The following is a 27,718-nucleotide window of genomic DNA, read 5'->3' on the forward strand; positions in this document are numbered from 1 at the left end:
ACGATTTATTACATGTGCTTCATGTCAACAGTGGAGTGTGCGAGCTGAATAGTATTTCATATTTTTTTTAAAAACAGCTTAATCTTCTCCTTCCCTCGGCTGCATCTTTTACATGACGAGGGGGTGAGAAAGTCGAGAAGGAGGCAGAAACCTCAGTCTCAACCAAAAATACAGTATCATTTATTTAAACACTTTGTGTAGCTGTGCCACTTTTTGGGAACAAAAACGAGACCGAAAACCTGAAGAATAACTTTGCAAAGTACAACATGTACATCGAGCCTTCGTGAGCGAACGCTTGGTGTCGACCTCCTGCGGCGCCTCGCCCCGACACAGCCATTCATCAGGCTTTCCATCAAGTGAAAGTAGTGGAAACGAACCCTTTTCTTCGGTACAGAATAATTATACTATCACTTGTATCACCAAAATAGAACAATATTTACATATTTGCATCGTTTTGTTTTTTTCATTTGTGAGCTGGGCCAGGTAACTTTTTTTTATCAGACGTTAATGAAGTAATTCAATGAGTTATATGGAGCAAAATCCTCCTCTCTGACCACTGATCACCCAAAAAAAAGCTTAAATTACATGAATAATAGCAAACACAATTATGTACATTTATGAGCTTTACATTTTTGGGCCTCTACTCATATTTACAAAAATCCAAAAGTTTCGATTTGGAAGGCGCTGCTGTTAGTCACCCACGGGCACTACACACATTTAACATCGGAGTCTTGGATTAAAAAAAAACAAGCTACCAAGCAAATCTGGTGCACAAACCACATGCTATAAAATGCTGAAAGGTACAGTGTTTGGTAAAGCTATCAGACGGGCTGCTGCAGCACGTGTGGACTCACACCGCCGCTGCACGGCGTCGCTGTAGGAGCAATGGCGACCATGTTCGCTGGCTTGGGGACACAGACCTGAGTACTATGTTTATCTAAAGCTTTGGTGCGGCTGTAACTGTATGTGATACAGATGTATGCTACCTCGCCAACGGAGGCCTGACAGTCGATGGTCCGCCGCAGGTCCCGTGGCTTCTCCTCCGTTTGTTCGACTGTGGGTTTTTTTTGTTGTTTTTTTTAAAGTTCGCCCCGTAGCTTCCTCTGTCGGTCACAGAGCTGCTGCACGTCCTCAGTCCATCATTTCCTCCTTTGAGTAGTCCCTGGATTTCCTCTTGAAGAAGCCCATCTGGAGGAGCACAGACCCGAGTTACACCACAGTGACTCTGTAGCTAAACACGTTCTATAGCTTCATAATATACATGCTTAGGATCTTCTCGTCTGTTTGTCGGTAAGAAAGAGAATGTTTAACCACTCATTCAAAGATCTCAGTAACTATATTACCTTCCAGAGAGCGAAGATGACGAGCGCTAAGATCAGCAGTCCTATGAGGATGCTGATGATGATGATCCAAATGGGGATTCCTCCTAAGGTCTCCTTCGAAACCTGGATCTTCGCCTGGTGAGACACACGGACACACACACACACACACACACACAGGGTAAATGTACACAAACACCTCACAAGCGTTCAACAACAACAAAACCCGACAGCCCTGTGACTTACTACCCGGCTCCGGTCCCTGGTCAGTTCAAACAGGCTGCTGCTTTCGAGCTGCAGCGTGGCGTTGACCAGCATGTGCAGGTTGGAGAACTCGCCCTGTAACACAAATCGCCCATGAACCTTTTCCCGGTCCGCTCTCTCGTCCCGTCCCGTCCCCCCCCCCCCCGTCTCCCACTTCTTCACTTTGACGAGCCGAGAAGACGGACAACAAGCTACCTTGATAAACGTGGGTTTCCACAACCTGAAGGTGAGGTTGACCTGGCTGCTGGTCGCCTCGGGGACGGAGCAGACGAACGACTCGCAGTAGAGGTTCTCACAGCTCTGAGGAGCCAAGCAAGACGCACACAGAGAAGAAGGTGAATGAGACATAGAATACTCATCTGCATCATGAAGACGCCTCTGAGCTAATCGGGGTTGATTTAAAGTTGATTTGCTTTAGATCATCAAACACTGATCAAATCACGAGTAAATCATGTGAACCAACCAGGTGAGTTTGGAGGGATTAGTTTCCGTGGCAACTTAGGCATGTCTTAGTTAAACATCCTTTATTATGTCAGGTTTCATGGAAATCTGGCTTCACAGGTCTTAAATAGACACATCACTCACCAGCAGGAAGACACTCAGAGTCTCTTTCTTTGGATTTGTTTCGATAACCTTCGGGTTGATATTGAGGGGGTTGATGAAACGCGCCGCGTCACATTTCACCTGGAGACAAAGGAAAAGGCCGACGTGAGCGCGGGGGTCCGTCCGCTGGGGCGAACTCGCGGGCCCGTGCGTGCGTGCGCTCTCTTACGTGCGGGCTGGCGGCGACGCGCGTCAGGTACAGCAAGCGGTTCTGCCGGGGGGACAGGTGAGGGTACGTCACAGTGAGGCTGACGGGGGGAGACGCCCGATCGGACGACTTCTCCAACTGCGGAGGAGGAGGAGGAGGGAAACGGAGAGGCGGAGGTGAGGACCAGGAAACCCGGGTTGAGCGGCCGCGCGCGTTCCGGCAAAGAGCGAAGCGCCCGGGCGCTGTGACCCCGCGTTTACCGTGTAGCTGACGTTGAGCTCCTCCCCGATCGCGCTGGTGTCGTTGAACTCAGCCGGGTACCGCTCGCCCTCTTTTATTACGACGTGTTCATCCGCGGGCCGCCTGAAAGAAGGAAAAGATGCAACAGCCTTCAACGACGTCATTAGCTTAAATAGAACAGGTGGGAATGTCCACCCCGACAGGGCAATGATTACGTCATCGGTGTCACTCACACTGAGAAGATCAGTCCGGCCTCGTACTTCACGGGGATGGAGATGTGCACCGCGTTGTCGTGCTGGGTCGAGCTCAGCTCTTCGCTGTCACTGTGCAAAAAAAAACCCCCAAACAAACAAACGCATCTTTACGATTCATACAAAGAGTATTTTAGGCAAACAGCCTCAAAACTGGAGAAGAAAAAATACACAGTGCTGATCCTCTCACCTCGTAGCCGTCACATTAATCTGAATAACCTCCTGGATGTGATTGGGATTTACATCAAACCGCACTTGGAAATTTTCCTGTGAATCCCAACGCAAAGGTTGGACAGAGAAGTTATTCATTGCAAAGGCAGTGTGCAGCCCGGTGTGAATGTATCGCGCGCCGATACTGACCTCCACATTACTCCCCAGGAAGGGGTATCCAACAGCACACTCCACTTTTGTGTTATTCAGAGTGCAGGCCTTCTCCGGCTGACAACGTCAAAACAAAACAGGCCTCACCACACACCCTTTTAAAAAAAAAAAAATCTGCGTACACGCCTAAACGATGCAGACGGAGGAGTGTTCTCACCTCTACTTTGGCGTAGTTGATGTGCGGCGTGAAGCTGAGGGTGACCTTCGTGTTGTACGCGTTGTCTTTGCTGTTCCTGATGTTCACGTTCACGACGATATTGTCTTTGTTGCCTCTGATCAACATTCTGGAGGAAAAAATAAATAAAAAATGTCAGCATGCCTGTGGTGATGCACAAGTTTCACCACAAGGGTGCAGCGATTGCTCCTAAAAAAATAATCTCTTCACTGTGTTACCTGCCCATGAGACACTTTACATTTGATATTTCAGTTTACAACAGTTTAAAAAACAACGGCCAATAACTCTTCAATGCACACATGTTGGCATTGTTGTCTTTTCACGCTTATTCCACTGACCTTTTGACACTGGGCTCTGCTTTGAGAGAGAGGTCAGCGATGCACCTCTCATCGATTCCACAGTCCACCAGCGGAATCTACAAGAGAGGCATACGTTTCCTTTTGTTACTTCGTGTGTCCGAGCTTCACCGTGCAGATCTATCCAGGAAGTGTTTAATCAAAGGCATTTGTTGAGGTAGTTCAGGTCAATTCAGCGTTCAAGGTGCACATGTATATAAAGGCACAGTTACGCGCATTGAAAATATTTTGGAGGCCAATCATGTAAAAAGGACGAAAGGCCTTTTCCAAGCAGTCGACTGAATTTGTCTGCAGCCCAGGCTCAAAGAGATGACCTTCATTCCCGCTCCCCTTGTCACCTCGCAGCCATCGAGGAGCAACAGCGTCCCGAAAATCATACGCAGCACCGAAAGGAAAACTTCCGTTTGATGACTTCCTCTTTTGTGCGTGCGTGTCCCTTCTCTTCCTTTCCATAACAATAACAGGAGAGATCCTGAGGTCCTAACGACGCTTCCTCACTTGTGAGAGAGCAGCGTGTTCTTTAGAAATGGAGAGAGGGTGAGAGGGTGAGGTGAGGTGAGGGGGGGGGGGTTTGGCGTTTGGCTTTAATTTCCTTCTTCATTACGTGTTTAAGTCAAATTCCCATGTACTATTTCCCCTCTGTGTCCATAAAACATATCAGTCATGGCAACACTTATCTGGAGCCCCTCTTGTTGGAGCAACTATGCATGTGGGAGTGTGGGAAGGCTGCCCTGGCTGCTGGTGTTGAAACACTAATGCAGTCTTCAGGAAACAATGAAGGATGGCAGTCAGCTGTTGCAGATGCTAATGTGGTGAAACAGCAGCGAGTTCAGAGCCGGGCAAGAACGCCCCGCGCTCCTCACTCTCAGGACCCAAAGAGCGGGACGGACGGAGGATGTTTAAGACAACGATCCTTCCTGTCTGTGTCTTACCGTCTCATTGATGGATTTGGGAAGGCTTTCATCCAGGACGGGGCCTTTGTCTGCATCGGCTAGTCCAAACTCCAGAGACACCATGAGAGGCTCTCTGAAGTCCAGCCGGGCCTGCAGGAGGACAGAGGGTGGAGAGGAGGAGGAAGAGGGAGATCAGACCCATGATCTTCCCCCCCCCGACGACGAGCAACGAGCCGGTTGCTCGTCGTCGGGGGAAAAGGATGGATGTCTAACCGATCCAATAGTTGTCCCCCACCCGAAATCACAAATATTAAGCTCTTGTTGACCATAGAGGTCAACCAGAAGCACAGGAGAAGCCTGCGTGGAGGGTGGTGGGCTTTTAAGCAACTGAAAATTAGAGGCAAAGTATGAAAGAAGAAGCTTCCCATTACAGTATTAAGCACTTTTTTTTTGGACATGGCTTCTTCCGAGAGACATTCATCTGCTCTCTCGGTTCGTCCAGTTGTTTATGACTGTTCACACTCGGGCTCTTGTCCATCTCGGGAATCCGCCGGTTATGGTCCTAATCTCCTGACCCTTGTGGACTTTATGTGGGACGCTTCAGCACACACACACACACACACACACGCTAAAACACAGCAGGTATTCATGCTCAGCAACAACAGCTGTTGCGGCTGATTAGTTCCTCTTTCTCTGGCCCCGGAGGCAGCTCATCGGAGACGTGCCCTGGTGCAGCGACGGGGGAGGGAGGAGCTTTGCACGCTTCGCCTCGAGCGTCACTCCGTCACGCAACTCTCCCGCTTTCGCGCAACGTGAGGCTTCTCACGCCCTCGTCCCGTCTCCTTACGCGATGTAGACCTGATAAGCCCTGGGATGCAGATCTCCTGAATGCGTTCACAGGTAAGGCACCCACAGCTAACCCCCGTGCGCACGTCGCACAGATCAGAGTACTTGCCGACATCACGAAGGTTTCTTGCACACACTTCCTCTCTCGGTCTTTGATGGTGAGGCTCCTGGTGATCCTGCGGTCGCCTTTGTCCTCGGGGGCCTTGAATGAAGCCCTGGCTTTGGCACGCAGCGCATCCAGGGTGAGGTTGTAGCGGATGTCTGCGGGACACGAGGGGACGAAGGAGACGTGTGCCGATGATACACAAACACAAGCGTGGACAATGAGGAGGCGCGGGGGAGGAGCGGAGGGCGACGCCGCCCCCGAATGGCTCACCGGCGGCAGCGCTTTCGTCCCCGTTGTCGGATTTGACGCTGTAGTGGAAACACACCTCCGTTTCCACGCACACGGATTTGCGTCCGGCGTGGTCACACTGGGTCTGCTGCAGGTTGATTTTGACGGGGTCGAAGGTCATGTTGGCACGGAGCGCCGCCACGTCTCTGGACCTGGTGAAACAAGCGAGACACACATGCCGGGCTTCTAGAAAATCTTTCATCTTTGCTGCTGTCGGCGTATGTGCCGAACAAGCATCTGGAAGTAAGGAAACAAGAAACGGATGCATCTTGAGAGTAAAAAACTTGGCCTCAACTATCTCTAGTAAAAGAGCTGAGCTTTCTGAAGCACAGCAGCGCAGGAAGGAGAGAGCCCGCCCGCTGCCAAATGCGATTTGCAACCCGGGAGCCACTCGGGAGACGGAGTTTTCACACAGCTCAGCTGAGCCTCCGCCAGTAGAAACTGTGGGAGAAGGTCTGCTCGGGGAACTTAAATCACGGCGTGGGCTTGGCGGGGCCAGGGGTCGTAACGCAGAGATCGTCAGCAAGGCCACGAGCCCAGCGGGACACGCCCAGCTGTGTAAAGCCTTCAGAAGGCCCAGCGCGTGGTAATGTTGTACCGATGGTAACCATTCAGGTGGAATGTGTCGTTTTTCAGGGGGTGAATGTTTTCATGTGTGAGGAGGGGCCCGCCGTGACTCACCAGAACAGCGAAGCCCCTCCCAGACCTCCTATGGTAACATCTGTGATTCCATCTCCGTTTAGATCCATGACTCCATGTATGGACTGGCCAAAGAATTTCATCTTTTCACCGTCCCCACCTGCAGGGATGTGCTGAGGGGAAAAACACACACCGGTCTCATTGGAGCCCACTGAAGGGGGATTCTGGGATATTTAAATCATGCTCGCAAGCTGCAAGAGGCGGAAAGCGCATAGTTTGTGCAACTCAACGATCCCGGCACCCGTTCTCACCTGCACAAATTTCTCTTTCAGTGACTTCTTCTCGCCGTGGTAGATGTAGACGGCCCCGCGGTGGTCGTTCTCCAGCGGCGCGCCGATGGCCACGTCGTTGAACCCGTCGAGGTTGAGGTCCGACACCGCGGCGATGGCCGTACCGAAGCGGGCCCCGCACGGTTCGTTCTTGTTGGTGCAGCTGGCCGAGCGGGCAGCGCAGCAGGACTGATTGACAGGCTTTAAGGTGAACTTGTGGTGAAACTGGCCGGCCTGGAAAAAAAAAAGACACCATCACATTCTGACACACACACACAAACACACACACACACACACCATATTCTCTTCTTGATTAATCTCCTGCACCTGGTCGAGTTCGTAGACGTAGACTTGTCCCTGCTCGTCTTTTTCCGTGCCCATGTACATGGGAGCTCCGACCAGGAGGAGATCCGTGGAGGAGTCTCCATCCACGTCGACGGTCTGCAGGACGCTGCCGAAGTAGGAACCAATCTGCTCAACCAAAGGCGCAGCACAACGTCACAGGAAAACCCGGTGACCACGTAGAAAAACCTCGGGGCCACACGAAGAGCGTCTCCATGCTGCTACGTTCATTCCTTTGGGATTAATCAAGTCTAATCTGATATAGAGTCGAATTGAATAAAGATGTCTCCCCACCCACCTGTTGTCCTTTCAGTATCTGGGAGACGACGACGCTGTTGTTTGCGTCCAGGCGATAGACGACCACCCGGCCTGTGTGGTTGTACCGCGGTGCACCTGAGATGTACAGAACTCCACCCGCGGTGGAGGCTGACTGAACGTCATAGCCTGCAGGGGACACACACACACACACACACACACACCACGTACAACGCACCGAATTCAGTTCTCTGCATTCTTCACACAGCTGAGTTCACAGTACGCGAGCCTGCACCCACCACTGCTCTTTCTGACGACATGTTGATTAAATAACGTGATATTAAGATGCCGGCGTTGCTCTCAGAGCCGTAAAAGGCAGTAAGGCACGAGATTGGAAGGAGAGAAACGCATGCATTTATTAGTTATGTGACATGGAGATGGACTGCATCTGCTGCCGCAGTTCCAAATCTGAATTACATGTCTTACTCCTCCATGAAACAGAATTTTCATTCTGCAGCTGTAAAAATTCAATTAATCTCCAGAAGGATCTTTCTCTCATCTCATGAAACACAATACGGTTGTATTCTTGTATATTATTAGCGTGTATATTATTTTTATATTCATTTCAGGAACACACACAAGGAGAAGAAAGACTAACTCGCGGCGTTGAGTAAATACGTCTCCGGGCCTTTGGAGGCGTTGCGAGGGAACTCACCGAGGTACCCGGCGAGGCCTTCGTACCCGGCCTCAGTCTCCGGGTCGTAGAACTCGGTCTTCCCCGGAACAATGGTTGCTCCGGCAGTGTGCATGATCACTGTCCCGTTCCAGTCATACGCTCCCACTGCTCCCAGTAACAGGCCTTCCTGCGAGAGACAACAGAGCCGCTATCAGAACTCTAACTGTTTCGCTTACAGAGAAGTTTTATCTTCCTTAATTCTGTGGGTGGTTGAAGTTGAGATCATTTTACATATTTGTACAAAACCTATATTTTATTTGTCAATCATAGATTTGCATTCACAATATGAGAAACTAGAAACTCAAGTCATCAAATTGAGAGACGTGGTTATCAAACTGAAGTCCAGATTAGGTATAAGGAGCATAAATTGCAAGTTAAATTGTACAAGTGCTTGCAAAATAGTACAATCAGTGCTGAATTTTCTTAATTTATCAAAAGAAAATTATACCACAACTACTTAATTAATTGTTATGTAGGTAAAACATACAAAACTTTCATTGGTTCCAGCTTGGCAAATGTTTCTGTATTTCTCTGATATAATTCAACGTGATGAAAAACAATCTAGCAATCTGTGATACCGTGAGATTGTTGTTTCATTTTCATTTCAACACGTTGTAACCTCTTGAAAATTTAAACATTATAAACTAACGTAAATAAAACCCAATACAGTACAACATAAAACAGAAAGTCAATCTTCTTATCTCGGTCCTTCCCTATCTACCGGATGCAGAGTTAATTAAAAGGAAAGGGAGGGGTCACAAAGGGCATTACATGCACTATCAACGTATGACTCGGTCCGGTTGTCGCTACTCGGAGCACACAAGTGAGGACAGGAGCCAGAAGAGTCTGTTTTTAAATAGATTGCAGGGAGAAGCTAATGAAGGATCTCTAAAGGCATGTGACGGGGCCGAAGCAAGCGACGCTGCTCTAAGATGAGCGACAAGAATCTGATTCAGCTTCGCCGCTGACGCACCTCGTGCCCCCCCCCCCTCCTCTTTTTCCAACTGCGTCGCACACACACACACACACTCTCACGCAATCAGACGCGAGCGGCGTCGCCCAGAAGTCTGCGGCAGTGCGAGGACAGAGGCGGCCTGTGTGGGACCGCTCGACTCGCCCAGAGGGCCCGAGATGCACTGGAGATGCACTGGAGATGCACTGGAGATGGCACCGGGGGGGCTCTGCGTCTGGACGGGTTCATTAGTTGAGCAAACATCCGCGTCGACACAATCCCGTCCCCCACGGGCACCAGAGACGAACACAAGCTAAACGCCGACGGAGGGATTCAAGGTTTGATCCAAAGATACACACCGTATCTTTGGATCAATACTTGGACTTGGACTTACTTTGGAAGCGTGTGCACTGAAGCCAGCTTGGGACATCTCCATCTCAAAGGAAGAGGTGAAATTGCCGGTTGTCGCTGAGGGCGAAAAAATTGAGTTTATTAACTTAAACAGCACACAATACAATGTGGTCGGAATCTCCGGCTCACATTCCTATTAATGCTTCAGTGATCCTGAGCTTTAATACATTTAACACAGAAGCAGACTTTGGTGCCATGTGTGTGTGTGTGTGTGTGTGTGTGTGTGGGACATTCACCTTCCAAAGCAAAAATCTTGCTTCCCAAAGCATCCACGATGCTCAGCAGCGCCACCTCGTCGTCCACGTTGAAGAAGTGGTCCTGCAACGGCTCACTGGAAATGGACTCGATCTCCTTAATAAACTTCTGTATTTCTGCCGAGCTTTTATTCTGACGATTGTAGGCTCCTAAAACCTGGAGACGATAACGCACCACCTCAATGACGTCGGCCCTTCGTAACAGCCGATGAGTAAACACCAGTAAACACCACGGACAGAAAACACAGCAGCAGTAGTTTGTACCCACAGCGATGCCGAACCTCTCGATGCCATCAACCTCACAGTCTCCGATGACCTCGTCCAGATTGTGAGAGTCATGTGACTCTCCGTCAGTCACAATCACCATGACTTTCTTCACCCCGGGGCGAGCGCCGCGCTCCGGCACGAAGGCCTCTTTCCTGGTGGACGCGACATTAACAGTTAAAGTTCAGTTCAAAAGAACAAAAGCATCCGAGGCCTCCGCTGAGACGGGACGTCCTTTCTTTTAAATTGGGGCGCTTGCATCGCCCCACAATGCAACTCAACGCGGCGCTTTCAGGGACACATCTGTCCACTGTGAGCGGGGTGTTTTGTCTGAGGCCATCGTCTGGCCCACTGAATTGGTTCCCTTTCAAATGCCAGATAAAACCGCGTTGACGTAATGGAGGCGGAGGGGAGGGGAGTGTGGTGAATACCTGGCGGTATCGATGCCCAGGAAAGTCATGGTCTTGTAGCCGGTCTGCTGAGGGAGGCTTTTTACAAAGTTCAGCAGATCACGGGTGTTGTTGAACTGGTTCAGGTTGACACGGTGAGTCACATTCTCGCCATAGGACACTATCCCCACCTGAGAAACAAACACACACACACACACACACACACACACACACACACACACACACACACACACGGTCTCCTAAACATTAAAACATCTTTTTCCTTTTTTCTTTGCTTCTATGTTCTTCTCTCCCTTCCTCTCCACCCAGGCAACTGTGGTCGGACCTGGTACAGGGTTGATATGACACAATGTTCTTTATATAGCAGGCAGAGGACTCCAGCGGCCACATGTGACTTTCCAGTGTTTCTCTCTGGAAAACTCCAGAAGCTGCAGGCCCGACCAATGCAACCGTAATACAAAAACTACCACCGCGTCGGGGGAGCGGTGGACAGAAAGACGCTCAATTCATGACTAGCCAAGCAAAAAAACGTTATTATTCTATTTGAGTCGTGTAGTCAATGGGGCGGACCTGTGAGAGCCTCGGTCCGATCTGAATGTTCGTGATGAAACGTTGCAGAAAGTCGACGATACTGGACCAAGGGTAGATGCTGTTGGATCCATCCAGAAGGAGCACAATGTCCAGTTCCTTCGCACACTCTGGAACAAATGCAGAAGGTATCGTCAATTCAATTCTAAGTTGTTGTTGTTGTTGTTTTCATTTCTCTGCATGCAGCTACAGGGGACTGATTTTATTTTATACACATTAAATGTTTTATCTGTAAACTTTTCCTGTTTCCCAAGACTTGCTGATCTCACTCCAAAGAAATAAATCCAGTCCCCGTCCTGTTTACTTGTGCCCACAGCAGACACACAACATTAGCTGCTAATCAAAATGTAATAATGTCGAGCGGCGCTTCCCAACATGGGGGGGCGGGGCCCCCACAAGGGGTCACAAGTTAAACTGAAGGGGTCGCACGAACAAAATACAATCAATTACAACATCATTTTAAATGAATAGTTCAACCCCCTCGAGCTCACTCATTAACATGAGGTACCACTTAGAGAATGAGCATAATAACGCATTGTGTCTTTCACGGAGCAGAACTTTTATTTTCCTTACTACTAATCCAATTGGCAGGTACTGTAGTAATTGTGCTAAATGAGGCTAACCTCTCCATTCATTGCACATTCACACTCCATGCAGAGAGCTAAAAAAGGGCAGTTACGAGGCCTCTTGTGAGGCGAGAGAGCAAAGAAGCCCCCAAAGGCCGCGCACAATCTAATAGTTTTTATATTTACTTTAATTCAGTCCTTATTAAACCACTTAAGGATGCGTGAATATCACTGTGTGACACTATATGATCAGCCCGCGTGCGTCTTGGTTTCTGCAACTTGAGAGGCAGAGCTACACTGGAAGAACCAATGACTGCAGAAAGTTCACTCTCTGGGCTCTCTCACACTGTTTCCTTCCTGGGAAACAAAGTGCAGGCATTAAACTGTCTCCTAACTTGGGCATTGAACGCAGCAGAGGGGCCGGGCCGGGCCGTGCCGTGCCACGGAGCGATGGGGGTCGCAGACAAGTTTACATTAAGAGGAACGCTCTAATCTCCCTCTTCGCTGAGAGGGCCTGAGGTTTGACGTCAGGGGCCTTGGGTGGTACCACTGTGAGGAGCAGATCGCAATCCCCCCCGTCCCCGAAACGGTGGAGGTCTGGTACCGAGTACCTTGCACGGCCGGCGCCACGGAGTTGAGGACCTGGAAGGAGTCGCTGACATTGGCACAAACCCCTGAGATGTACTGCTGCTGGCCGCACATGTAGCCGTACTGAGGACCGCAGGCCTGTGGAGACACAACACACACAAACACACCCGTGTTGGGGGAGAGGAGGGTTTCGGGGGACAAAAACCAAGAGGAAAGAATTACTCACACTGGGGATTACAACGAATCTTTTTGAAACCAGGAGAGATCCCTTCAGACTATGCTTCTCCAGAGAGAAATGAAGAGATAACTATCTATCAATCCAGCCTCATTTCCTTGGATTTCCCTGCATGCTCCACAGCTTCGGCGCCCTCCTGCCATTGGGAGTCGCTAAGCTAGCTGCTAGCGGCTATGCTAGCTGCTATGCTAGCTGCTCTGCGCGGCCTCGCCACAGAGTTTCCCTGCTGACATCCTGATGCTAATTGGCCAACGCCACCGTGCTAACAATTACGGATTAACAATTAACAGAAGAACTGAGGCTGATGTCATCCCAAAGAAGTTAGATTACGTTACTCATTGAGTCTCCGAAATAAAATCCGTAAAATGCATTTGTGTTGTTATTTGGTCTGTGACTTTTGATGTGTTTGAAAAACATATGTCAAATGTATTGGATGAGCCATGATGGGAGTAGAATCAATACATTTAGAGTTATTCTGTGAAGTTGAAAGAGAGTTAAAGGTTTGGTCACAGTTGCAGCTGCACAGGATCTATCGACCGGTAGTCTTTCATTTTTACACGCTAAAATCATGCACACGTATGATTTTTCTGAGGTTCATGTACCCATGAAATTGGAATGGTGGTTGCCACCTTCTGCTTACTCCACCACAAATGGGATTCCCAGTGTTACATTTCCCAGGACATGAAGCTCCACAGAGACATGGGAGGGTCAAGTCCACTGTTTCCATAGAGACCAAAGGTCCAGGGAACATATACTTGCTGCACAGTCTCTCGCAGACGATATGCAAAGTTCAGTCCTAATTTTGAGTCCAGTATGGAAAATGCACCACAAAGCACTTGCATCAAGTACAAAGAGCAACTTCCTCCTTACCAGAAATCCTCCGTTGGGATTGGTCACCAGCGTGGTTCCCATGGTCATGTTCTCCTTGACTTCATGTAAGTTGGGAACCGTTGTGTTTTCTGAGAGAAAAAAATAAATAATGGACGAATAAACAGAGTGAGACAAACCGAGAAAGCAGCACAGAGGGAGAACAGCTGTACAAATTCCTCTTCTGTATTTTCCCATGGGGAGAGGGCCGCTGTTCCTTCCTTCCGGCTACAACGCAAAGATGCAACAACCACCGACGTGTGGTTAAATATAGCGCGTCGCCTCAGTTTACCTCAGTGTGCAGCGTGGTGTGGCTGAGAGAGGACGCGCGGCACAAACCAACGCGTTTTGTTGATAAACAGCCCGGTTGCGGGGAAGAAGAAATGGCTGATTTGTATCATTAAGCAATCCACAACATGTGGCTAAAATTAGCACGTTATGACAAACCTCTCCCATTTGGGAATGTTTTGGATCGGCTTTTCTTTCCCCTTTGCCCCGACGAGCTCCTTTCACATGCCGTTTCAATCCTGAATGGAGCTCTTTACAAATCCCCATGGGGTAATCTTGATATTTAACCATTTGTAATTCTCATTAGGAGCCAGGAATGCGCTCCCCTCTGAACTGACATGAGCAGAGCTGTTAGTAGTTAGGGTGACGTGATGGCTCTTTAATGGCTTTAGGCTGGCCCTATTCTTCATCTCTGTGTGAATACGGATTCTTGCCTGAAGCCCTCCCCTGTTTCCTGTCTTCGTGCAACACTGAGAAGACGAGAACCCATGATTAAAATACACTTTTAGCACTATAACACTTTATTTTTTGATGCACGGTTATCAGATGTTTCTATCGCACACACAGTGAACTTTGATCCACTGATAATTTGTCGCATTAAGTGGCCTTTACTTGGTTCCTATGTGATCAAAGGAGTGATATGGACCGAGATCCAGCACCTCATGATTCTCCCTCGTGGGACTGAGAGCAGCTTTGCGGATCTGCAGGGGAGAATAGACCCTTTGTCCTCAGTGAACTGTGAACCCCAGATAGCGATCAGAACCAATCAGACTCATCACACAATGCTTCTTGGACTGCAACGACATCCAGAGAATCCAATGCTGCTGCTAAAATACATCTACGATGGTCACTGTGCAAATATGAGTAGTCTGTGGTGGAAAGTGACCCAGAACAAGGTTTAGCTTTATAATGAATGATATATGATCTTAAGAAAAAATGAGACTCAATGGGTTTCTGAAGGAAATTCCAAAAGCAAACCTGCAGAATTTAAAAGAATCAAATGAGCCAAATTGGGCTAATCCGAGTTATAAACATAACATTTTGTGATTGTGCTCTACTTAAAGACAAGCTCGTGGACGCCGGGAGCCTTTCGTCAGTATTTCACGTCGCATGGAGACAGACTCGTCGGCAGATGGACGACGTGAGGGACGGGGCCCCCCGCCTCCTCGTCCAAGGTTTGAAACCAGGTCAGATTCGCCCCGTTTGCCGTGTCACGTGATCCACTCCCAGTTGTTCCCTCAGCTGTCTGGCTTCGGTTGCCGGGATCGATTCCCAGTGGATGCTTTCCGGGCTCAACTTGAGTTTGTGAGATTTTAGGGTTTCGTAACTCATCTAAGATGGAAAAAAAAAAAAACCCACTGCACTCTACTCCGGTGAGAGGAGGAGTATTACTTCCGGTCCTGATTGAGAAGGATCAGCATTTACAGCCGATCGGTCGGTGTTGATAAGTTTTAAATGCCGAGTGGAGGGTTAGTGAGCAGACACACGGACTGCTGACCGGGAGCCGGGTTGTGTTGTTCGCTGTTTAATTAAGATTTAATTGGAAGGACGAGACATTCGAAATCTTGTTTATTTACTGTCTTCCTGTTCGGATGGGTCTCAATTCACTTCCTCCCCTGCCGGGCCCGATCAGATAAGAAGAAAACTTAAACAAATACACAACAATTTACCCACAAAACTGAGAAAAGCAGCAAATGCTTTGGTTTGAGCAATCTGGATGATCTAAAACGTGACCAGAGATCCTTACTGGGCAGCTCCAGCTTGACACACGTGTTGTTCCCCGTCCCCACGGGACACTTGTACACGTCTCCCGTCCGTTTGGCCGGCTGGCCCGACAGCGGCGATCCAATCAGAACCCTGAAAACGTAATACATGATAATTAGAAATCCTGCCAACACACACACACACACCGGCATCCCAGTTTAACGACTGTGATGACAAGCGGCATCCAAATATTGTTGCAAAAATGAAAGAGGTGGTGACATCAGATCTGCCTTAATTATACCAAAACATAAACAGCTTCAGGTTGGCTGCTAAAGCTGTTATAGGTTATTATCATTGGCTTGAGAATCAGCGGCTGTCGTATCCCTGAAAACTGCGAATAATATTGACAAAGCTCATTAAAAGGGAACCCATTATCACCACCTCATTACGCGCGGACGCATTGAAATGTTGCAGATGTTTGCAGAGCAACCTGCGCGTATCGGCTCCGTAGGTCGTGTACGTTCTGCGTGCAGAATCGCACACGCGTCGCAGTGCATGGGTCGCGTCCCCCCGGCGTCACTAAACTGAACCCAGTCGGTCATCTGCCTTCCTCTGAACCCTCCGGACAATTAACATTCCTGGACTCTAATGGGCTTTGGTCATCCAAAACAACCACAACACTCTGCCTCGGCCCACAGTCAGCCTTCGCCAACATTGTGACCTATTTATGAAGAAAACCATGGACTGAAGGATTTCTATCATCACGTGGTCAGGGCTACTGGACCTTCGTGACCGCAGACGTCTTGTGGGAAAGGTTCTTGTAGAAACTTCAGCGTGAGGAGGTGTCGCCCCCCCCCCAGAACTGGAGAGCTTCAGGGTGGACATCTGCATCCGAGCAGCTGCGTTAACTTACGTCGAAACCGGCGGATACACGGCGTCTCCAGTTTTACTGCCCCGTCTCCTCGGATGCTCTAGACCTCCTCCATCATGGTTTCACGGTTTTCGTTTTTTTGGTCTATTCTCGCCCCCCCTCAGATCTCTAACCACTTTGACCACGGTTTTTTAAAATATTGTTCTTTAAGTTGGTGTTTCAGTTCACCAACATTGATCATGCTGCATTTTATCATTTGTATGTCAATGTTTTTGCCTGGAACCCCAGGAAGAATAGTCTCCACTACGGTGTGGACTAATTGGGATCCCTAATAAACAAACCAACTTCTTATTCGGACCTCTTTCAGTAACACTTTGCCCGGGAGGGGAACGAAACAGCGCTATCTGGAGAGGAAACCGGGCTGATGTGTTTTTTCACAGCTGGCTCCGCTGATTAGCGCTGAGTAAATATTTGCAACTCAACGCGTACGAGCTGAACGAAACCATTACTGCGAGGGAAATAAAGACAGGAGTGACCAAGGGAGGGACGCAGACAATAACACAAGATATAATAGCTTTTAACAAGGCTTTTAAAAAAAAATGTGCTGCCAGAGAGTTTTAGCAAGGAGCCACAGGTACTTGTTTTTTTTTCATGTGCACTCACAGTCTCGGTGTGTGTGAAGTTCAAGGGTTAACGGCGAGAGCCGTAAAGGCCAGAAGCCTCATTACCGCAGCAGCTGGTGCGCTCTGCTTCACCTGCTTTTACAAGTCAGCGAGTGCCTTTTTTTTCTCACTCTTTTTGAGGATTTGAATTAAACTGAACTCGGTATCATAAAATGTTCTTGTGCGGAAAAGCCTCACAAAACAACGTTTTATTATGAGGGTAATTGTGAGGACCACCTGAGGAGGGAAGAAGCAGAAAAGATGTGGATACGGCTCCTTTGGACAACACGTTTACATGAAAATATAATGCACATTTCAATCAAATTTCCAGGAAAAGACCCAAATACATGTATGTTCCTACCCACAACCTTCATGGAAATACCAGGAACAGTTGGTGAGGTGCCATTAAAGGGCAGCAGGAGGACGCCAGCGGAGCTAAATATACCCAAAAGAGTCACAGTCAAACGTGACCGTGACGTACTTCCCGCACACGGACATTCAAAGCGTCGGCGACACTCACCATTTCCCCTCGCTGTTCTCGAACTGCTGCACCGTGTAGCCGAACATGTCCTCCAGCGGGCCCTCGAAGGACAGCCCGTTCTTCTGGTCCACGTTGAAGGACAGCACACACGGCAGCAGCAGCAGCACTGCTGGGGACGAAGGGGAAGGAAAGGAAAGGACAAATGAGGTTTAACGAAATCCTAAAATGAGATACTTGTCAATTAAGGCCATGTTAAAAAAAAAAATACAAGGTCAGCAAAAGACAAACGATATCTATAAATATTTGGGAAACGTTCAGGATGCAAGCTGGAAATAGACAAGAAATAGAATAACTTCAAACAACAAACATTTTGGAAATCAAGCCCTAATATTTATATATTCTAATAATATGAAAATGACACAGAGATTCCTCACTCGGAGGGACGGACTGTGGGAACGTCTCCCACACACACACACACACACACAAACACTCGTCATTTTGGAGGACGCCGGAGGAATTTCATACATCAACGTGAAGCCCCTCTGGTCAGAGTCCAGTCCGGCCTGCGGGACAATGTCTTCCTCTCTGCACCCGAGCGCATGTCACATAGGCTCCACATGAACCCGTCCAATGCATCATTGTGCTGCTCACTACACTGACGCTCTTTATGTCCACTGCGCCAGGGAATTCCTCCGGTTTGATTCATTCCATTTGTGAGCGGGGAGGAGACATGGGGACTTAAAGAAAAAAAAAGAACAAGCGGACACAGGCCGCATAGACGGAGACACACACGTTTCACTTGTTTGATGAGGAGCTTCTGTAGCGAATGTTCCTCACCCAAAGTCAAGAGACGGCTGCCACGTGGAGTCATTTGGAGACTTTTCAGCCTCAAGGACTGAGTCGGAAATATCTTCGAACATATTTGTTGGATTGCAGACATTTTACGGCCCCCAGAGAATGAACCCTGCTGCTTCTAGTGAGCCTCTGACGTCTCCTCTAGTCGCCACCAGGGGTATGACATTCGAGTCGAATGGCTCTTCACTCCCACGAAACTCCACCCAACGATGAACTGTAATGCCTTTGATGGTCCTTTGACTTTTCGCAAAACATCGACCGCCAGTCGTCGTCCAAGTCGGGACAGACAGAGATGGACGGTTTGGGGCAGGAAGGGACGGACGGACGGACGTGCACGGTCATACACTGGAACCCCAGCCAGGAAATATCCCCCCCCCCTTCGCTCACTCTGTACTCCCTCCGCTGCCCCTCTCACGTCTCTCAGAGAAGCTCCATTTCCCGTTGCTATTAACCTGATTACGCACATCCACAGGTGCACACACACACACACACAAGTAATTAAGCTGATTTGAGGTGGCTTTGGGCCAACCAGGCCGTTATCATTCATCACAGAGTGAACTCAAGCACAGTTCAGAGTCACTCCGGCCCGAGCCGACGTCCTCTGTCGCCCTGCAGTCTTTCGTGAATACCCATCTAACTTCGGGTGCCTCCCGTCTCTGCTCAAATCAACCAACCAGGAGGTCATGTGACTGTGAGTCGTGAGCTAAGCTAAACATCTGCCACGGGAAGGCCAACAAGAGGGCTTCTCCCTTTTGGTGGATGGAAATGGCCTGAGGAGCCTCTGAGGAATGGCCATATAAAGCTGTCCATCACTGCGTGCAGGTGTCACGTTGTGCTCCACCACACATGGTCAACAACTATTTGTCACGTGACGGCACCCATTTGTTTTGGAACCTTGAGTTGAGACTTTTAGCCATCGCCTTCTTGGTTTTGTTTTTTTTTTGCAACCAGAAGTAGCTCAAGAGGGTGCAGCGAAGTACAGCCAAACGCTGAACCTTTTAGGTGCACCAAAGAGTTAGAAGTTAACTCTAAATCATTCACCCAAACACAACAGCGTTGTATTTCATGAGGTGATAAATCAAGTTATTTTCCCCCTGTCGACTATTACAAAGAATGAAAGTTTAAGGCAGGAAGTAACGACGTATCCATCCGGCTCGGCGTCACTGAGGGTTCGCACAGCCTCACGGAGGCAGACCTGCTGTGGGAAAGCAGTCCGCAGACGCCACCCTTTATCATAACAAGAATCTCCGGGGGGTTTTTTTTCAGCTAACAAGAAAAATTGAATGTAAATTGGGTGAAACAGCTCTGCCTTGAGATTACGGCAAGCGACCGGCGAGCGGGTCTGTTCTCGGTCAATCTCCATGTGGTCCTGATTGCTCCTGGCAGGCTGTCAGCCACACCAACCCCTGCAATGAAACCCCCCCCCCCCCCCCCCCCCACCCTCCTGCTGCCCTTTCCCGGCTGCAGTTCCTTAAAAACCAACAACACCTTTCATTTCTGCATTTAGCAATAGAGCGAGGAATCCGAACCTTAGGGCAGCCGGGTTCAGATGTCGGATAAGATCAGCGCCCTGTTGGCCCGTGAGGCATCAAGCCGGCTGGAAAAAACAAGACGGAGTCAGCACCCGTAAGCTTCAAAGCGTCCACCTGCTCATCTGCAGCACACCTAACCAGCTATAATCAGCTTTAAAGCTTAACGCAGATCAGCACCTTGTAGGCAACAAAGTCATTAAGGCGCCGCGAAACTCCAGCAGTTGCAGCAACGCACACGCGTGTCAGCTGATCCGAGGGCAAACCCTTTTATAACCAAATCCGGTTGAATTGAGAGAAAGCGAAGAGAAAACAGGACGATGCTAACGACGCGTCAGGCCGAGGGACGTAAATGGCTGGTCTGTGATGTCAGACCCTTTAAAGAGAATCAAAGTGGGACGTGGACCTTTGTGTGACAACAGACACCTTCTGGCGAAAGAGAGCAGCGTCATATTTCCAGATTTCACACTTTGTTCTTTCTTACTTTTCCACGACTCGTTACGAACACTTTCCTCTCTAATCCCTCCTGGCTGTCAGTTCACGAGCTCAACTTCTGACAGGCTTTTTAGCTCCCCTAAAGTTCATCTTAAAGTGGGTGGGTGTGCGGAGGAAACAAAGGGGTCGTGGTTGTGGGAGCACCAGGGGCCAAACTTTGGATTTCAATCGCCTGCGCAGAGAGGAAATGATAAATTGTGATTAGAAACAATAGAATGACCCGGCAGCAATGCTAGAAGCTCTGTGAGCTGAGCTTTAACCTGAATCATTTCCCGGGCAACCTAACATGCTTAAAAGGTTTACTACCTGCGACCCGTTCACCCGCTCTGGTGTTTCTTTTGATAAGCTGATGTGTCAGAAATAAAGCTGCAGGTGCCGCTGAGACTTGTCCCTGATGTTTGGCAGACATCGTTAGTCGTAAAAACCAAAGCACTGAACAGATTTGCCCCGATGACGGGGTCAAATGGAAAGGTAGTTCCTCAAAGTGGTTAAATCAGTGTGAATGTCACCTGATCACCAAAATTCAGTTCCATGCATCCTGAGGGGGATTTTGAATGTCTGTAAAATGATGCAGATCAAAGAAGATTGTTGAGATATTTCACTGGATGACTTCAAAAGTGAAAGTAAGTGTCTCAGGGTCACTTTATTTCATGCTGGGGAACGTCAACATGTGCTCAAAATGTCATGGCAGTGACTGAGATACTTATGGCCCCTTTAAAATGATCTCTTTCAACTCTCCTCCACCCATTCATGAATTCCTTTTCATCCCCATCCCACTCTCCCTCAACAGCATCACCCGTCTCTCGACTATTCCCCTCCCCTCGGTTCGTCTCTGCCCCCCCCCCCCCCCCCGCCCCCCATCTTTTTATTCATTGACGGAACGCGTCGGCTCGGCGGTCTCAGGTTCCACCCGGTGAAACTTCCAGATGTGTCCTCTGGAGCTCCTTTATCCCCCTGGTTGCGAAAAAAACATGTCAGCTTACAAGCTGAGACCCACGCATGACATCATCTCCCCAGACGGGAGTCAAAGCTTTCACCCCCCCCCCTCAAACCCCCCAAAATTCACTGCGAACATCAGAACAGTTTTAACCTACAGGGGAGCAGCTGGGGTCTGGGAAAGATCAAACACCTCTGGAGGAACTAAAAATATACACACCCAGGGGGTCAAATAAATGACCTTCCTGCAGAATCAATAAGCAACGTGCAGAAAATAATCACGCTACGCCTTAAAGACTGTAACCACGGCGTCACGGCGGGTTTATTTTGTAAAGCCAGTGAACCCAAAGAGACATTTTTCTAAAGAAAACAAAGGAACAAACTAGAGTCCAATGAACAATAAAGACGGAGCGCAGTTTGTCGCCGCCCATCCTGTGAAAAAACACACAGCGTACGCAATCATTTTGAAATTTTCGCTTAAATGTTCTAACAACAATAATCCTTTAACTACAGTTTAAAAGAGCAGCAGTACAATTTATTTGTGCCATGTTTAGTGTTGTGTTTAATAAGTAATACTTACGCTCTTAGCCAGACTACCACTTAACAGAACAACACACACATTAATCTGCACTATCCACTTGTGTTGACCTCATTTTAATTGGTTGTAGAATAATCCACAGATAGTAGAGTGCTTCTCACTCGCTACCTGCTCTTTACGAGCATCTATGCAAATGTATTTGCTCCATAGGGGTTAATAGTATGAATCATCCATGGTGATCGCGCTATAGTTTTGCACATATTTGCTGTTTTTATTGTAGTTTATATGTAAATTACGCTATTTGATGCACTGTGCCAGATTATAACTTTAGCTCATTTGTCATAACAAGACTATGTAGCATTTTCATGGTCCTTTTCCTCGCTGTCGTATCTGGTGAATGTAGAGCCGTGATCACACCGGACATGCGGACTGTGAATACTCAGATAGATGAACAGTAAAAGAATCAAGTTCAAATCTAGTCGAGTTTTAAATGACTTCCTTCTAGAACAGGAAATGCTGCGGTTCTTTTTCACACCCAAAGACTCAAAGTCATGAACCCATGAAGCAGTTCTTCCTCCCTTTCAAATGTTTGACTCTTTTACTCTACTGAGAAAATAGATATTTCCCATAGAGATGCAGCTTCAGGGAGATTTCACAATATCCTGCATATGAGGATTGAGATTTGCAACCCAAAATGCGTGGAATCTTTCCATGAAAAATGTTTTCAAGAGAGTTTTCCGAAATTGGTATGAAGATTTCGTACTGTAACTTGGGAAACATTCTTCTTGCAACAAAAATAGATGATTTTGGGGCTCATATTTTCGACTGCAGCTTAGGTAGAAAATCGTCAAACGTCAACAGTAAATGTGAGGTGTCACTGGTGTCTGGTGTTTACAGGATCTAATTTACTTTCTATATTTTTTTATGTATTAAAGTGGATGAAAGGGGCTCTGGTCAATTCATGTCCAGAGATGGAAGATATTTGTTTTGTACCGTGTCTGTGCTTTTCAGTTAGCAATTCAATGTTTCTTTGGATGAATCAGTAATCTGCCGGACTCATTCTCAAAGATATTAGGAGTCACTGGAGATGTCCTGTTACAGCTTCACTTTATCTGACCCGAGGTTTGTGGCCCCTGAAACATATCGGTGACTGTGGAGCGTAGCAACCAAGTGGTTGTTGCTGTCCGTAGTGCTGAAGAAGCCCCCCCCCTCCCCCCCTCCCCCATTCTCCCAACTCCAACCCAAAAATACAGAACCGAAAGAAGGGTTCATGATGCCGTTGATTTGTCTTTTCTCTCTTCCATGTAATTCTGAATAGAAAATTCAGAATGTTTGTGTTTTTAAAATGTACTGCTAAAAATGAATCATCTAATATAATGACAAATCTTTTTTTTCATCACATCTATAGAAATAAGCGCTGTGCTCCTTTTCTTGAAAAAACAGTAATAATTATAGATCCAAAATATTAGTCTGACGCCATTATAAAATTTTCAGCTTTGTTCTGAGCGACATCAGAAGCAGACACACCTTCTGTTTGGGACACGTTTGTGTGAAGGACAACGTTGGGACTAGCACGCTGGTGTTGTCCCTTCTTGTTGGAGGGGTCACTGCGAAAGGGGCGACGCCAGCATGATGGATGGCTGCGGGCCCGCTGCGGGCCTGGGAGAGTAGCACGGAAGTGGTACGGAGGGGCCGGTCAGGCCTGGTGCACAGATGCAGCTTTGCTCCGGTTGTGAAAACACATCCATCCAGGATCTGAGGCCATCGGCAACTCAGCGGGCCAGAGAGAGGCAAAGGAGTGCAAGTGTGTGTGTGTGCGAGTGCGCCTCGTGTGCTGCTTCTGGAGAGACGTTATGAGGCGTTGGGAGGCACACGGGAAAATTCTTTTGCATGGAAATCACTTCATCACAAACTACAACCAAAAAAAAAAAAGTTAATGCCAAGAAAAGAGAATTCAAACAGTAAAACCGACTTCCCTTAATGGAATAAAACCGTTTCCTTTCGACCGCAGCAAACAAGTTGGGTGCGAAACCGCGCAGAGCTGTCGCATTACACCACGCTGCAACTTTACCCGCGAAAGGTGAAGCTCGCATAGTGACCCACAATGACAGGGAGCAGTGTGGGACGTGTTATTACGGCAATCTGCTCGACACCCCCCCCCCCCCCCCCCCTCCCTCTCCTCCCTCCCCTCGCCAGCAGCTTTCCTCTCCCGACAGCCCTCCGGGACGCTCTCCCCTTTGCCTCCTTCAGGCCCTCCTCTTTGCCCCAGATGCCTCACAACAACTGTTTGGTGCCAGAGGTCACATGACCGAGAAAAAAGAAAAAAAAATCATCTCAGCACACAGAAAACCGCCTGCAGACACGCCGGTGGGGCAGACTGCGCGTAGGACCTCCCGAAATCCGTTTTCCTGCAGACAGACACGTGTTAAAGAAGAAGAGTGAATGTGATCGAGCAAACGGAGGCCCGCGTTCCAGATGGATCTTCAGCATGGAACCAATTAAACGTGGACGCAACGGGGTCAAGAGGATGCCCCTCCAAATGTTAAATGTAACACCAAAGAGAAAAGTGGCGACAAGTGATGGAGTGTGACTGCTTTTATGTCTTCAGTGTGTTGATGCGTGTGTGCGCGTGCGTGCGTGTGTGTGTGTGTGTGTGTGTGTGTGGCTCGACCTTCCCCAGAGGTCACGACCTACGTAAGCCGAAACGACCGGCAGCATCGCACCTTCACGGGTACTTTGTTCATTTCATCGAGCTCTGTCATGACAGACGTCGGTTTCTCTCCAAAGTGTGTGTTTGTTGTTGGGTGAGTTTTTGGGGATTATTTCACCACTCAGGGGGGGGGGGTGGTGGGGGGGGGCAGTTATAAGGAGATTATTTGTTCAAACACTTGAATGGAGGCAGGACCCACATACAGCGAAAATCACAGTCGAATGGCGCAGCGAGACGATTTTAACTATGAAACAGGACGGAAAACGTTGGCGTCACCTTGGCAACCCCAGAGTTTATTTTTCATTTCTCTCTCCGTTCCTCTTTTGCAGAGGTGGCAACCGACGGAACAAAATAACGACTCAGTTTAAAATGCATATGTTTTTGGGGAAGTGTTGCCTTTTGCCTGGTTGTGTAGTCCGGGCTTCAACTGTTGCAACTGTTTTTGAAGCTTCAGTTTTGTAAACCTGCGGAGCTCCAAATGTTAGTGCAGAAAGGTCAATTTTGTTCTTTCCACATTCACATTTTACTGTTTTGAAACCAGTGAACCTGACATTTAATTAGGCTATTTATTCATCTTCTGCTAATCAGAAATGGCTCTTCCATCTCAAACCCTCCATTGGGTTACCTCACTTGCACCAGATTCACCGTGAACATCCTTCCCTTTGCAAATTGCTCGTTGCATGGTGGCCACATGCTGCAGAGACAGCTCTGTGATGGGTTGAAGGCAACAGAGGATGAAACCAAGTCCTGTGTGTGGGCCTTTGTGGTTTCGCAGGCGCGAGGGTGAATCGTTGAACACCTCAAAAACACCAACTCGGTGTTATTCACCACCGGGGCCCGTGTTAACGGGTACATAGCTCCTCCACAGCTCGAAACAGCGTGTTTCTCTCACCACGTGTCTCATCTGACTGGTTCTGCATTTCTTGGAAGCAACAGCGCTCGCAGATCTCGAGGCGGAGCGATCGTCCTGTTTTCTTGCCGTCAGGAGGTGTTTTAAGTGACGGCACGGGTTTGGTACCAGAAGGCGCCGAACGTGAACTGTGAGATAGGTGCGAGTGTGCGCACATCCTTTCGTGTGGGAAGTGTGAAAATATATGTGCGCATAGACCGCCGTGCAAAAAAACAATCTGTCAAAGTGTTTGCGACATTTCTTTTATTAGTTTTTATTAAACTTAAAGGCAGATTCTTCCTATGACAGAAAGCATGACTCCCTCATCTGGAGACGACATGAACTACTTTTCTTGTTGAATGCATCAAAGGTATTCATCGGTATATGTAGCAGTTTAGCATGTTTAGTGATGAGAATATTAGTGTGAGAGTATTTTAAACTGTATAAACCTATAAAGGTTTTGGATAGTGAGGTCGAGACGGTCAACATGAGCTTCTTTCACAACTTCAAAGTGTTTTCCATTCAGTGGATTCAGATAGTTACACTTAACGTTTTTTTTTTTAAAGTGAGGAAGCTTTAAAACCCATCACAGTTGCCTGATAAACTAGCGCCACGATCCGAGCTCATTCACATACCATTCCAGTGAAATTGTACCAACCCGGCCTGCAGACTGTTTATTTCAAATTCGTAATGATTGCTTCTGCCGAGGGAGTGAGCTGATAGAAAAGATAGTAGAGGAGGAGACATATTTCTAATGAAGGAGATGGCCACAGACACTCTGGCTCATAAATTCAAGTCAGAGCTTTAATGTTTGCAGACTCATCTGAATGAACCTTTTTACTCCGTTCATCTACAGCAGGATTCCACGTGCTCGTGAAAATGTAGCCGATAGACGAACAGCTAAATGTGAGGTGAGAATCTGCAGGAGTCCTCAGAGGAATGTTGAAGGATCTACTGAACTCTCCATCGTTGTGAGAGAAGCAGAGGCACTAAAGCGCCGTAGGAACTCTTAAAACCCCTAAAGAAGCAGGTCGTCCTGTGTGAGGTTTTATCACTCACGGACACATCAAAGACAAAGAGAGCAAAAATAAACAAAGCAACAGATCGATAGACCAACAAAGTGATCATCGGCGGCTCACGTCTCTGGTAAAGCTCGGTCAGCCCGGTCCGACACACGCGCTGATTGAGGCCAGATGCCGCTCTCTCCTCTCCTCCTCCTCCTCCTCCTCCTCCTCAGTACCAAACTCAAACCACCTGTAGCCCCATCTCCGTTAGGAATTCATACAGATTAAATGCTGCCACTACAACTGTGGGCCTTCTGAGGCAGCACAGCACGGGGTCTCCCCCCCCCTTGGTGTAACCAGTTAGGGGGTCATAACTCAAGAGTGCGTGACTGTGCTGATCCCTCTCCACAGACGCACACCTTCGCCTCCATCCCCGTCCCTAACTCAATTCTCTAATGGACATCACAAGCCGGCGTCACATGCGTGAGGACGTGAGGATTGAAGAGAGACCGGCGCTGTTTACTCTGCTCTCTCTCTTTTTCCCGGCCTCCAAAACCGTGGTGTTTGAACATGCACTTGGTACATGACCTCCAAGTTAATTCACTTCTGGAGCTCTGGAGCTGAACCTGAGAGCAGGACGAGAGCCTCGCTGCCTCTTAAAGGCAGCATTAAGACAATATCCATTTCACTTTTCACCTTCTGATAACTCAAATCAAATTATCAGTGAGGATCCGTAATAGAAAAGAAAAAAAACGCCCTCGTGCGAAAACCAATTCAAGTTGCATTAAATGAATAGATTTTTTCATGAGATCTGACACTAATCCCCATGACTCATGCTTTGCAAAACCACTCATTTCCCTGCCAAAACATCACCAAACTCAGTGACACTGTGCAGATGTTTCCTCTTGCGTCTCCCCGGTCTGACGTGCGCATCATTCAATTAGAGCCCCGCAGACCACCGTAACGTCTCCACCACGCGAGGCGATGCCACCAAGTCCGAATAAATCTCGCGTGGCCGATCCGGACGGAGAGCATTTAAGAAGAAATTGCGAGTGACATTGTTTTGGTCGCGCAGTCGTCGTCAATCATGCAGACAGCCGGATAGAAGCTGCTGTGCAGGGGGAGTGCGCACAAGATTGCGCCGGAGACCTTGTGCTTGGCGCGGTGCAAAAGCGCGCCTGTCACCCCCGCTATTTCATTAGAAAACCCACTCAAAACCCACTCATTCCAAGATAACTCGATATTACTCACCAACGACTGCTGTCAAAGTGAAGTCTCTTATCCCCAGCATCCCGGCGCACTGGAGATGTCCCGCCAACGGCGTCACTTATTCCACGGACTCCCGGAGAGGTCGAGTCGCTAAACGCAGGAGGCGAGCGCGCGCGGCATATCGTGCGCGCTTCGAAACTGCCACTCGGGATGAGCGACGTCCCATCGAGTCTCTCCTCCG

The 27,718-nt window shown here is 48.4% G+C and overlaps 1 protein-coding gene across 2 annotated transcripts; it reads right to left on the minus strand.

Annotated features, from left to right (window-relative positions):
* Positions 1-59: 59 nt before the first annotated feature.
* On the minus strand, positions 60-27,718 carry itga1 (integrin, alpha 1). Of its 2 annotated transcripts, none has more exons than XM_037485040.2 (30): positions 27,520-27,718; positions 17,352-17,478; positions 15,342-15,451; positions 13,310-13,398; positions 12,228-12,342; positions 11,033-11,160; positions 10,484-10,632; positions 10,057-10,207; positions 9,771-9,945; positions 9,518-9,591; positions 8,151-8,298; positions 7,479-7,624; positions 7,166-7,309; positions 6,821-7,072; positions 6,552-6,682; positions 5,853-6,022; positions 5,586-5,737; positions 4,670-4,780; positions 3,720-3,796; positions 3,364-3,490; positions 3,186-3,263; positions 3,016-3,092; positions 2,808-2,897; positions 2,595-2,697; positions 2,356-2,472; positions 2,169-2,267; positions 1,779-1,883; positions 1,566-1,658; positions 1,344-1,457; positions 60-1,188 (listed from the first exon to the last, which is right to left on the minus strand). In XM_037485040.2, exons 1-30 carry the CDS (start codon positions 27,557-27,559, stop codon positions 1,132-1,134), a joined length of 3,549 nt encoding a protein of 1,182 aa, XP_037340937.2. In that variant the 5' UTR covers positions 27,560-27,718; the 3' UTR covers positions 60-1,131. The 2 variants fall into 2 exon arrangements, with proteins under 2 accessions (XP_037340937.2, XP_037340936.2); XM_037485039.2 differs by having other exon boundaries at positions 17,352-17,481.

Source organism: Pungitius pungitius, chromosome 18 (genome assembly GCF_949316345.1).
Source record: "Pungitius pungitius chromosome 18, fPunPun2.1, whole genome shotgun sequence".
NCBI classification, from domain to species: Eukaryota; Metazoa; Chordata; class Actinopteri; order Perciformes; family Gasterosteidae; genus Pungitius; species Pungitius pungitius.

What these genes read in the sequence shown, in the direction of transcription:
- itga1 (XM_037485039.2), bottom strand. Translation starts at nt 27,559, where the DNA reads ATGCTGGGGATAAGAGACTTCACTTTGACAGCAGTCGTTG. An exon ending in GCCGGACTGATCTTCTCAGT is followed by an intron (nt 2,698 to 2,807) that starts GTGAGTGACACC and finishes TCCTTCTTTCAG; the next exon opens with GCGGCCCGCGGATGAACACG. An exon ending in TCATCTTCGCTCTCTGGAAG is followed by an intron (nt 1,189 to 1,343) that starts GTAATATAGTTA and finishes GTGCTCCTCCAG; the next exon opens with ATGGGCTTCTTCAAGAGGAA.